General features: G+C 42.6%; 1 protein-coding gene across 2 annotated transcripts in view; it reads left to right on the top strand.

The window, feature by feature from the left end:
- PARL (presenilin associated rhomboid like) overlaps positions 1-12,120 on the top strand; it is a 28,398-nt gene extending 16,278 nt beyond the window's left edge. Inside the window, exons 5-10 of one of the 2 annotated variants that reach the window (XM_036443688.2) lie at positions 2,816-2,911; positions 4,351-4,500; positions 5,986-6,056; positions 8,136-8,237; positions 8,375-8,472; positions 11,799-12,120. In XM_036443688.2, coding sequence (XP_036299581.1) covers positions 2,816-2,911; positions 4,351-4,500; positions 5,986-6,056; positions 8,136-8,237; positions 8,375-8,472; positions 11,799-11,910 — 629 coding nt within the window. In that variant the 3' untranslated portion in view covers positions 11,911-12,120. The remainder of the gene's footprint in view (positions 1-2,815; positions 2,912-4,350; positions 4,501-5,985; positions 6,057-8,135; positions 8,238-8,374; positions 8,473-11,798) is intronic. The other variant, XM_036443689.2, reaches the window with a different exon arrangement.
- The last annotated feature ends 224 nt before the right edge of the window (positions 12,121-12,344 follow it).

Raw genomic sequence — 12,344 nt, 5'->3', positions numbered from 1 at the left:
GTCTAATCATAGACCTCTGGACTATAAAGTGTGAGGGGTTTGGACTACAGTGTGTTCCAAGGCCATATCCTATATAATAAAGGGTAATTGGCAAATCCACTGAACTGCCGAATGACTGGTCGCTATGACATGCACTGACCACTGGGGGGCAGATGCTCAACGGAGGAGCTGCCCCCTGGTGGTCAGTGCACTCCCACAGGGGAGTACCATCAGCCACAAGCCAGGCTGGCGAGCACAGTGGCCCACCTCCGTGGCAGTGCTATGGATGTCCAACTGCAGCTTAGGCGGAGAGCAGGCCTAAGCCATCAGTCAGACATCCCCCAAGGGCTCCAGGATTGCAAAAGGGTGCAGGCTGAGCTGAGGGATGAGCCCACACCCCCGTATGAATGTGTGCACCGGCCTCTAGTTCTGTCATAATTTACCAGAAAGGTTTCTAGTATTTGGGTTGAAAACTTGGCAATGTTAATTCTTTGACAGTTGTTGATCTTGATATATGTGGTTTATTTTTCCCCTTTTTCAAGTCTTTTCCCCAGTTGTAGTCTCTACAGCCAGAGATGCTCTCTACTTCCCTACAGTGTTGTGGTGATTCTGATTTTCAAACTTGTATGCTGTCACTGGTTTCTGGGAGGAACCTGAAGCAGTTTGTGGAACTGGCAGAGTGGGCAGGCAGGATCAGGGGCCCAATCTTGCTCTCTTTGCATAGAATCACAATTGGAGCAAATTGCAAAGCTCTGACTGATTATCTTTCTGATGGTGGAAACCTAGGCAAAACTATTCTCGGTCTTCTTTTCCCTGAGATACCAAATCACTGTGTACAATGACATAGACCTAAGAGTGTTCTCTGGGTATTTACCTCACCCCAAAGAAACTAAAGAACCCCAGGTACCACAGTAATCACTGCTCACTTCTTTTAGGATAGCCTCCTGAGGTCTCTCCTCCCATCTGAGGAGGTTCTGCTCACCTGCCTTTCCCAGAGTTCCAGGCGCCTCATTAGGAGATGCACATACTAGTACACAGTGCTCATACTTACTTGCTATGAGTCCATTTTCTCATTCTTTCATAAATACTGTCTCTCTCACCATCTTTGAAAGAGTTCCAGTTAGTTTCCAAAAATGGTATAACAGCTGCCACAGTCCCCACTAGTAAGAGTGTAATAAAATTGATGGAATAAAGTCAGTGAGATGGAGTACCAGCGAACACCATTTAATTTACTTAGGAGAAAGAAAAAATGCTTCCAGTTCACCAGGACATTCCACCAATTGTAAGATACATTCTGATTTCAGATATTAAATGGAAAATATTTTAGAATCTAGGAAAGTGGGAGTTTTCTTCCATACATAACTCTCAAGTAGGAGAGCAAACACTGGAGAGACTAAGAATGCCAGGGGGTAGCTGGAGCTTTACAGAGTGAGCAAATATGGAAGCCAGCGGTAACTCCAAGATGTAGCCGCTAGCAGGGTCTGTGCAGTGAATATCTTCTAAATGAAATCCTTTTACCAGAATGTTGGAATCAGTCCTAATTATGATTGTAGATGTTGAAAGGGCTAATTGCCTGTTGCTGAAAGAGATTGAGGAATGAATAAATGTTTCAGTTTCTTTAGTTCAATTAGATGGCTGCCTATTATGTGCAAAGAGCAATGGTAAAATTAATGTAGTTTTAAAGTTTGTAGTTTTTAAAAAATATGTTTTTATTGATTTTTATAGAGGAAAGTAGAGGGAGAGAGAGATAGAAACATCAGTGGTAAGAGAGAATCGTCAATTGGCTGCCTCCTGCATGCTCCACACTAAGGATCAAGCCTGCAACCTGGGCATGTGCCCTGAATGACTTCCTGGTTCATAGGTTGATTCTTAACCACTGAGCAACCCAGCCAGGCAAAGTTTATAGTTTTCACATCCAATCCAGCCTCAATAATAATTTTGTAACTATATAGTTAATTCTGTCATTAAATAAACCAACTCAGTTGAGTGGTAGTTCTGGTAACATCAGTTCTTGCAGAAATATGAAAATCACCCAAGGCCTAAATATAAACATTTTTAAAGCAATTGCATAAATTTTCCACATTATTCCTGAATTCTTAGCCAATGTATTTTTCTCAAACACGTGGATCTTCATCTACATAGATAATTCATAGACGTTTCATAAGCTATCCCTAAGTTCAAAGAGCATACTGTTCCCTGTAGAAAAAGACGTGATGTTTTATAGCTTTTCTCCTTTTGGCTAAAGGACCTAGTCTACATTATTTCTGTTTTTGGGTTAGCCATTACCAAACAATAATTATAGATCTAATTATTGATTTAGAAGAGTAGACTGTTCAGAAGAAGTAAACTATGGATCTGAGTGAGAGAAGTTAGCTCCTAGAGCATTTGCAATTTTTCAGGAATTCTCTGACTTTACCATCACGTGACAGTTTATATATATATTTAATATATATATTTTATATATATATAATAAATATATTTATTTATTTTTAATTGAGTTTTTACGGAGAGGAAGAGAGAGGGATAGAAAGCTAGAAACATTGATGAGAGAGAAACATCGACAGTTACCTCTTGCACACCCCCTACTGGGGATGTACCCACAACCAAGGTATATGCCCTTGACCAGAATCAAACCTGGGACTTTCAGTCCGCAGGCCGACACTCTTTCCACTGAGCCAAACCGGCCAGGGTATGTGACAGTTTTGATACTTAAAATCCTCAGCTCACTTTTTCTCCCCAAGTGTGTGAGACTTTTATATAATTGTGGTAGACTTTTAAGCAGAGTTGCTTTGTTTTTATTTTTAACTATTCTAAGTTATAAATATTTATTTTGTAGGTATCATAGCTGCAAATGTTTTTGTATTCTGTTTATGGAGAGTACCTTCTCTACAGCGGGGAATGATCAGATATTTCACATCCAATCCAGCCTCAAGTAAGTCTGACTTATGTGATTTTATTTTGAGGTAGAGGAAATATGAAAGAAATATGTTTTATGTTAACTGAATGTTGTAAAAAGAATGAGTTCTTATTAACAGTTATAAACAAAATCAGAGGATAGCCTATAAGCTCTTTCAGAACAGGGACCCCACTTTCTTACTGCTCTGTCCTGGGTACCCACAATGTGCCTTGCACATAATAGATATCTAAATATTACTTAGTAACTTAAAATTCAATGATCACTACATGTTTACTCTTTTTAAATATATTTTTATTGATTTCAGAGAGGAAGGGAGAGGGAGTAAGAGAGAAAAACATTAGTGATGAGAATCATCATTGTTTACTACTCTTTGAGAGACTGTTATTTACTAATTCATTCTTCTAACCAACTTACACCATGATGATGTTACTTTCATTGAATTGAAAATTGTTATTGGTTGCTTACTTTAGCTTGGCCCGTGTAGCTCAGTAGTTGAGCGTCAACATATGAACCAGGAAGTCACAGTTCGATTCCTGGTCGAGATCCAGGTTGTGGACTCAGTCCCCAATAGGGGCATGCAGGATGCAGTCAATCTATCGTTGATGTTTCTATGTCTCCTGTTTTTTGTTTTGTTTTGTTTTGTTTTAAATTCCTATAGCCTTTTCTTTTAAAAAAAATATATATTTTTTTTTATTGATTTTGTACAGAGAGGAAGGAAGAGATAGAGAGTTAGAAACATCGATGAGAGAGAGTCATCGATCAGCTGCCTCTTGCACACCCCCTACTGGGGATATGCCCGCAACCAAGGTACATGCCCTTGACCGGAATCGAACCCGGGACCCTTCAGTCCCCAAGCCGACGCTCTATCCATTGAGCCAAACCGGTTTCGGCTCTCCTTCTGTTTTAATTGGTTTTCAAGAGAAGAAGGGAGAGGAAGAAAGAGATACATCAATATGAGAGCAGAACATTGATCAGCTTCCTCACCAGGGATCGAGCCTGCACCCCGGGCATGTGCCCTGACTGGGAATCAAACCAATTACCTTTTGGTGAATGGGACGATGCTCAACCAACTGAATTACACCAGCCAGGGCAATTTGTTTAACATTTTTGTTAATCCTCACCTGAGAATATTTTTCCATTGATAATTTTTAGAGATGGGGTATGGGGGGGGGGGGTGAGAGGCACATTGATGTGAGAGGAACACATCGATTGGTTGCCTCCCACACATCCAGACCAGGGCTGGGGATTATCAGAATCAAACCTGGGACTCTTCAGTCCTTGGGCTGATGTTCCAAGCACTGAGCCAAACCGGCTAGGGCTTATTTAATCTTTTAACTGGCTCTCTTTGTTTCCCATGTTTCATTTCACAATAATAATGAAAAAATCTAAAATAGACTGTTTTTACTGGTGGTATGTTCCACAGTTACCAGTCTGTGTTTTTCTTTCTCTCCTAGAGGTCCTTTGCGCTCCGATGCTGCTGTCCACATTCAGCCACTTCTCCTTGTTTCACATGGCAGCAAACATGTATGTGCTGTGGAGCTTCTCCTCCAGCATCGTGAACATCCTGGGCCAGGAGCAGTTCATGGCCGTGTACTTATCTGCAGGTAACAAGCTTTATTCTTGGGCTTTTCAGAGTGCAGACACCCACTCACCAGGAGAAGGGACACCGGGAATGAGTATAGCCGTGTTTTACGTACAGGAAGTGCTCAGTATGCGTTTGTTTCTCAGGTTGCGCGCACAGAAGACGACCACAGACTGGTGGGGCTGCTGCTTCACTTTTGCAGCAGATTTCCTCTTAATGTGAATTATTTAGCTACTGTTTAGTTTTAAATTACTCAGTAATTAAAGTTTTGTGTGAAACTTAAACATGTCCTTTTTATGTCACTAGGTCTTGGTTTATTTTATTTAAAATATATTTCATCCACAGTCAGTCCGGCTGGGCTTGGTTCTGTATTTTACGGATAAATAGTTCCCAGACCTCCCTGCTGTCGCAGTCATCTGAACATTTAGTGACCTTAAGCTCATCCCCACAGTGTGTTCAGCCTCCAGAACGCTTTTTCCAGAGCTATTCAGTAAGATTGTAAGGAGTTTATTCTTGCAAGCGAACATGCTAGCAGGACCCACTTTAGCTGTGGTCCTGGCAGTAGCATCATTTCCTTATTTCAGGAAGTGGTTAGGATTTCAGGTTCCTAGATGTTGCTAACTTGGCAATTGATTCGTTAAATTTTGTTCATCTCTCTTTGTAAAATGTACTTAATTAAAACCATAAAGTATAAAAATCCATTTTTTAGGTCCCTTCATTTAAAGGAGGATATCTGATAATTATTCTGTAGTGAACTTAGAGATGGAAGCCCTAGGTTTAGATACTTTTTCTGCCACCAGCTGTGTGATGTTACAGAAAAGACTATACCTCTCTGAGGATAATGATATATAGAAAGGATTAAATTAGAAGCATCAACCACAAGGCCCAGAATGAGTACTTAATCAATGTTATTAAATACTCAAGTTCATTTAGTCCCTCAGAACTAGAAGCTGAGTGGATTCTCTGGGTAAGATAAGGGAGTAGTTTTTCCCCAGGCATTAGTTGTATTGTAGGTCCAAGAGTTTTTAATGCCATTAATACCTGCTCTGTAGGAAGTTGTTTTTATAAATGAGCCACACTCAGATGATGTTGAGGCAAAGGGATCTGTAAAAGACCATCTAATCTAAATCTGCAGCAGAATCGGTGGCTGAGCTGGGTAAACAAGGATTCCTCGGTCCCACTGAGGGTTCTAATTTAGTATTTGGAATGCAGCCCAGAGGATTCCCAGACAGTTGATGAGTTTGGAATTAGTCTCTTGTCTTCACGATATAGCTGAAGAAAAAGGTGACTGAGAGGTCAAGTAAATGACTCTTACTTAGAAAGCTGTGCTGTCAGTCTGGCTTTTCGTTTCCTGTAAATACCTGGAGTGAGACCGGATGGTGTCCATGCCTGCACCTCGTAGTGACCCAGCTGGGTCCCAGGCACTGTCCGTCTCTGTGGGTGGTGATCAGAAATGGGAACCATTGTGATACCTCACCAAACTGACTGAAATGTGACTATTTCTCAGGTGTTATTTCCACCTTTGTCAGTTACGTGTGTAAAGTCGCTACAGGAAGATATGGACCATCACTTGGAGCAGTAAGTATTTCTAATTTAAAATATTTTAATTTTACAGAAGTTTTTAACTTCATTTTGAAATAATTTTAGAATTACAAAAAGTGGCACAATTAGTACAGGGAGTTCCTATATGGCCTTCACCCTACTGTTAACTACAGAAGGACCACACAGTTATCAAAGCCAGGAAGTTAACATTGAAACAATTATTCCTATTAACTGTTAACTAATCTATATCTAATTTAGAATTTATACATTTCTAAAGCCTTGTAAATTTGAGGCTATAAATTTTAACTATTGATCATTTATGTATGCTTACTGGAATAGAATTCATATCAAGAGTAGTCAACAAGATGGGAAATCAACCTAGGTGGCTATCAAGAGATGAATGAATAAAGATGTAGCGCATATATATATGCGCTACATCTTTATTCATTACATATACACACCACTGTATATATGTGTGTGTGTGTGTATACACACGCGCACACACACATATATACAGTGGTGTATTAACCATTAGAAACAATGAAATCTTGCCACTTACAGCAACATGGATGGACCTAGAGAATATTATGCTAAGTGAAATAAATTAGCTGCACCAATTTACATTCCTATCAACAGTGCACAAGGGTTCCCTTTTCTCCACATTCTTGCCAACACTTGTTATTTCATGACCTTTTGTGATAGGCACTAGAGGCCTTCCTTTCCTTGGCTTCCAGCACCGGTTTTCTTCTGGCATCCTGGACCCAGGCCTTCCCTCTGGCCAAAGTCTGCCTTCTTCGTCTTTGCTGCAGACTCTGGCTAGAGTCTGCCATCTTCATCTTCCCTGCAGACTCCAGTTGGAGTCTGCCACCTTTGGCTTCGCTGCAGGCTCAGGCTGGTGTCTGCCGTCTTCACCTTTGATACAGACTCCAGCTGGAGTCTGCTATCTTCGTCTTTGCTTTCGCTGTGGCTGGAGTGCTATTCCTCTAGATCCCTTCGCCACCACCCCCACCCCCACCCCCCCCTTCATAGCAGGTGTCCTGCCCGCCAGCCACTCCATATCTGGAGCATCCTGTGGATGACATTTTGTCCTTCTAATTTGCATATTCCCTCCTGATTGGATGGTGGGCTAGCAGAGTGATGGTTAATTTGCATGTTTCTTTTATTAGTGTAGATTCTAACAGATGTGAGGTGATATCTGATTTTGGTTTTGATGATCCATGATGTTGAGCACCTTTTCATGTACCTGTTGATGATTTATATGTCTTCTTTGAGAAAATGTCTATTCAGATCATTTGCCCATTTTTTAACCCCTTTGCCCAATATTTTGTACAGTAGTAACTGAAAGCTTTTTTATCCTTACCCGAGGATATATTTTATTGATTTTTTTTAAAATATATATTTTATTGATTTTGTACAGAGAGGAAGGGAGAGAGAGAGAGAGAGAGCTAGAAACATCGATGAGAGTCATCAATCAGCTGCCTCTTGCACACCCCCTACTGGGGATATGTCCACAGCCAAGGTACATGCCCTTGACCGGAATCGAACCCGGGACCCTTCAGTCCCCAAGCTGACGCTCTATCCACTGAGCCAAACCGGTTCCGGCTTTATTGATTTTTTTTTTTAAAAAAAATAAAATAAATTTTTATTGATTTTAGAAAGGAAGGGAGAAAGATGGAAACATTAATGATGAGAGAGTAACAGATTGGCTATGCTCCACTGGGAATCGAACCTGCAACCCAGGAATGTGCCCTTGACTGGAATTGAACCTGGAACCCTTTAGTCTGCAGGCCAATGCTCCATCCACTGAGCCAAACTGGCCAGGGCTGTTTTATTGATTTTTTGGGGGGGAGGAGAGAGAGAGAAACAGAAACATCAGTGTAAGAGAGAAACATCAGTTAGTTGCCTCCCACAGGCTTGAACGAACCCACAACCTTTTGGTATCTGGGCCAATACTGCAGCCTACTGGGCCACCGGCCAGGCAGTAACTGGAAGCTTTTGAGCTTTGTCCTCACCTAGAAACTTGGGGCTTGTTAACTTTCTGGAAGAGTATTTCTACTCTAGAAGTTGAGGTCACTGAGCATTGCATGCTGAGTTTCACCGGTTGTTCGTTTGCAGTCGGGCGCAATCATGACGGTCCTCGCCGCCGTCTGCACTAAGATCCCAGACGGGAGGCTCGCCATTATCTTTCTCCCGATGTTCACCTTCACCGCAGGGAACGTGAGTATTTTCGTGAAGGGAGGTTGGGGACGGGGGTTGTATTTTAATATTGACTGAATTCTCGCCCTTAAATTAGAAATGTCAATGCTGAAGGAAGCAAAGTTGTACCAGTTATGTGCTTTCTTTGCTGCTTGCAGGCCCTAAAAGCCATTATTGCCATGGATACGGCAGGAATGATCCTGGGATGGAAATTTTTTGATCATGCAGCACATCTTGGGGGTGCTCTCTTTGGAATGTAAGTTTTGAGTGTGATTGATTGCTGCACTGCCTTTCCGGTCATTTTCTTTTAAAGAAGACAGAGTGAGGTGGGCATGGGAGGGTGAGGAATCCTCAGCATGGTTTGCTTTGGCCTTGCCCAGTTTCACGTGTGAGGTGGGACATGAGAATTCAGCCCTGCCCCTGCCTCAGTCACTTTACCCTGCCCTTAACCTCAGGCCACCCCAGTCCTGGCCTGTCATGATTCCCAGCCTCTTTTGGAGACTGTTCCCCAGCTCCCAGTCTGGGCTGTCCCCTCCTTTCCCCACTCTCAGGCCTCCTCTCCCCCTGCCCAAACCCACCCTGACCTCCGTCTCACAGGTGCTAGGCAGACAGAGGGGCAGAGCCATTGCTTTGCCTGCAGTGTGCTTGTGTGCATGCGTGCGTGCTGCGTGATAGGCCCGTGGTGACCACTACTGGGCATCTGTTACATGGCAGCCACTGCACTAGCCACCTCATGTTACACTACTACTACCTCTGTCTTATGTGAATGGGCTCAGTTGCTACAGGAAGATTTGGAGCAGTGAGTATTGTGGGGACAGTGGTGGTATTTTTTTTAAGAAGTGTCTTTTTTTTTTTTTTTTTTTACAGAGAGGAAGAGAGAGAGATAGAGTTAGAAACATCGATGAGAGAGAAACGCCAATCAGCTGCCTCCTGCACACCCCCTACTGGGGATGTGCCCGCAACCAAGGCACATGCCCTTGACCGGAATCCAATTTAGGACCCTTCAGTCTGCAGGCCGATGCTCTATCCACTGAGCCAAACCGGTCAGGGCAGTGGTGGTATTTTTATATTGACTGAATTCTTGCCTTTAAATTAGAAATGTCAAACTGCTCTGAAGTAGCCGAGCAGAGATTTCATCTCGGGTCCAGAGCCCCTCCCGCCCGGTCACACTGGAGAGTAACTGCGTTGTGGTCACAGATCTCCCACCTGTGCTCTCTCTGCCTGGCGTCTTCGTCCAGAACTTCCTCGGGACTCCCGGAGCCACCTGACCGGGAGAGGCCCTTTAGCAGTTATCGTCCGTCCGATGTGCTGGGTCCCCTGAGGGCCTATCTTTTCTTGTATAAATGCTGCCTTTTGCCCTTACTTGGTTTTTACTTTGTTTCATGACAATGGGAAAAACTGAAGTTTTTTTAAAAAAAAGAAAAGAAGAATCTATTCTCAGTGGAGCAGTTTTGCCAAGTAGGCGGTAGAATTAAATGCCATTATGCCATTTTTAATTTTTAGTGATTAAAGAATAGCATATGTGAGTTCTAGCTTTAACATCAGCACATTATAAATAGTAGAAACTGACCTGATATTATAGCATGAGAAACGAAGACTTATGAAGAAGGGTTCTGTTTTATGAACTCTAAATTTATCTGAATCCTTCCATGTGTACTTAAAGGATCTTATCCCCAGCAAGTTTTATTCTTCTGAACTAGAATTAGGTGACCTTTTCCCATTCTGAAAATAATTGGATCAGATACATTTTAAGTCCAGGAGGAATTTGTTTTCTTTGCTGTTTCTAACTTCAACTTCTTTTATTTACTCGATCTCAGTCATATCCAGAACATATTTAGATTTAAAGTCTGTGCTAACAGTAAAGGTTCCATTATATCCGGCACTTTTCCTTGACTTTATGTCCCTCCGCATTTTATGGGCTTCCCCTTGTACTGCTGCAATAGAAGCTGACAGACTGGACGTGTGTGGTACGCCTAAGCTGAGGCCTGACGTGTCTAATACTCTTAAACCCTGGGAGGTGTTCCTTTTTCGCAGAAAGGAAGCTGCTGAAGAAGGGCACTCCTTCTAGGGCACAAAGCCATTGCACAGCTAGAGTTCCAGATTGCACATCAGGCCGCACTGGCCCAGGGCTGCACGTTTTTATAAATTTCTTTCTGTGAGTTGACTGGTTTTCTTAATTTTTCAAAATTTTAATGGTGACTGTGCTTTTATCAGATTTTAATTATTTTTATTGACATTAAGATTTAGGTACAAAGCACTTATAACTAAAAAAAATACTCGGGAATTTTAAAAATGTTAAAACCTTAAACTGCTCTTCTGATCCTCATGTAATGCAGATAGTGCATTTTTTTCAGTCAGGTGTCTGAGAGATGCAGAAATCAACAAAATCTGGTCTTTCCCTTGGGGGACAAGAAATCTGGGGTAGCCAGGGCAAAAATAAAGGTTTCAGTCATAAACATTTTCATTAACAGCCATTTCAAATCAATCCCACCTCCTCCAGGACCTCCCCCGCCCAGCCTCCCCCGCCCAGGAGAGTCAGATGCCCCCGAGTCGCACTGCAGCCTGCGCTGCCCTGGGTTGAGCACCTGGTCGTGCAGTGCCTGGACCTCTCAGCTTCTCAAGAGCAGGCCCTTGTCCTTTGCCCCTCCTCTGTGCTCCCTGGGGTGCAGTGGTTAGAGCACAGGTTTCAGAGTCAGATTTGGGTTCTGGTCTGTTCTGGTGATTTCTAGTTGTGCTAGTTAAGTCACTGAACTTCTCAGTGCTTCATCTTCCTTAGCTCAGGCTGCTTTTAGGCATTTTTTAACAGGAGAATGGGGATTAGAACTGTACTGTGAAAGATGGGTAGAATTTGGATCAGCAAACGACCCTTTGCTTAGCCAGGAGGACTATGACTAGAAGCATTTAAACCGGCCATCATTAGTAAGTAAACTCTACTTCTGAATTTTCTCACCAGGGTTAGAATTGGTCTGACTTGTTGGTGAGTCCCTGATGGGCCATTTAGAAGCTGTTAGCCCCTTGAGCAGATTACCTTATCTCGGACTTGGCTTCCTCGTTTCTGTAACAAGAGATGCTTAACTTGCAGGGCTGTGGTGAATCCAGAGTAGTGTGTGTGAAGTACTTCACTTTTCAGTTCAGTCTCATGTGGTCCCACCCTACTTCGACCCTTTATGTACTCCAGATATTAAAGGTAAATTATGGCCGAAACCAGTTTGGCTCAGTGGATAGAGCATCAGCCTTTGGATTGAAGGGTCCCAAGTTTGATTCCGGTCAAGGGCATGTACCTTGGTTGCTGGCACATCCACAGTAGGGGGCGTGCAAGAGACAGCTGATCAATGACTCTCTCATCGATGTTTCTCTCTGTCTCTCTCCCTTCTCTGTAAAAAATCAATAAAATATATTTTAAAATAAATAAGTTTTTAAAAAAGGTAAATTATGGATGTATTTCAGATAAATTAATCAGCTATTTTAATAAGCTAGATAGTAAATTGTGGCGGCATTAATTTTTTAAATGTCATCATGGTACTTACCATGTGTGTGTCATACTGTTTGAGTGTGGGCCTGCTTTGTTTTTCTTTTTCCCAGATGGTACATTACTTACGGTCATGAACTCATTTGGAAGAACAGGGAGCCTCTAGTGAAAATTTGGCATGAAATGAGGACTAATGGCCCCAAAAAAGGAGGTGGCTCTAAGTAAAACGGATTGGACGACACTGGTGCATCTGGTCCTCGCTGCCTGGAGGCCCCAGGAACGCATCGGCCTGGCGTGACCACGTCTTCACTCCTGCCTGGAAGACACCCGGCTTCTGCTTTCCCAGAATTTTAAACTGTGTCCTCAGTACCTGTCTTACCAGGAAGTGAACTGTGACAATGTTATGAAATAAAGGTTTATACTCTAGTTTGTAAACAGAGGCTGTGTGTCTCTTTGGAAGAGCAGTCATGTTGCCCTGGAATCCTGTTATGTTGGATGTAGATTGAGCTGTGAACCCAGCAGGGAAAGACCTGATGGAGACTTGGAGGGGAATCTGGAATGGCTCCCAGGTTTGCACACTGACCTTCGCACTTCTCTGCTAACCCTTTCCTCCTCCCTACCTGCCCTTTCCTGTAAGAGCATCTTCTCTCTGACATGGT

This window comes from Pipistrellus kuhlii, unplaced genomic scaffold (genome assembly GCF_014108245.1).
Source record: "Pipistrellus kuhlii isolate mPipKuh1 unplaced genomic scaffold, mPipKuh1.p scaffold_m20_p_2, whole genome shotgun sequence".
NCBI classification, from domain to species: domain Eukaryota; kingdom Metazoa; phylum Chordata; class Mammalia; order Chiroptera; family Vespertilionidae; genus Pipistrellus; species Pipistrellus kuhlii.
Note: the sequence above shows the minus strand (reverse complement) of the source record. Positions and strands in the feature narration are given on the sequence as shown.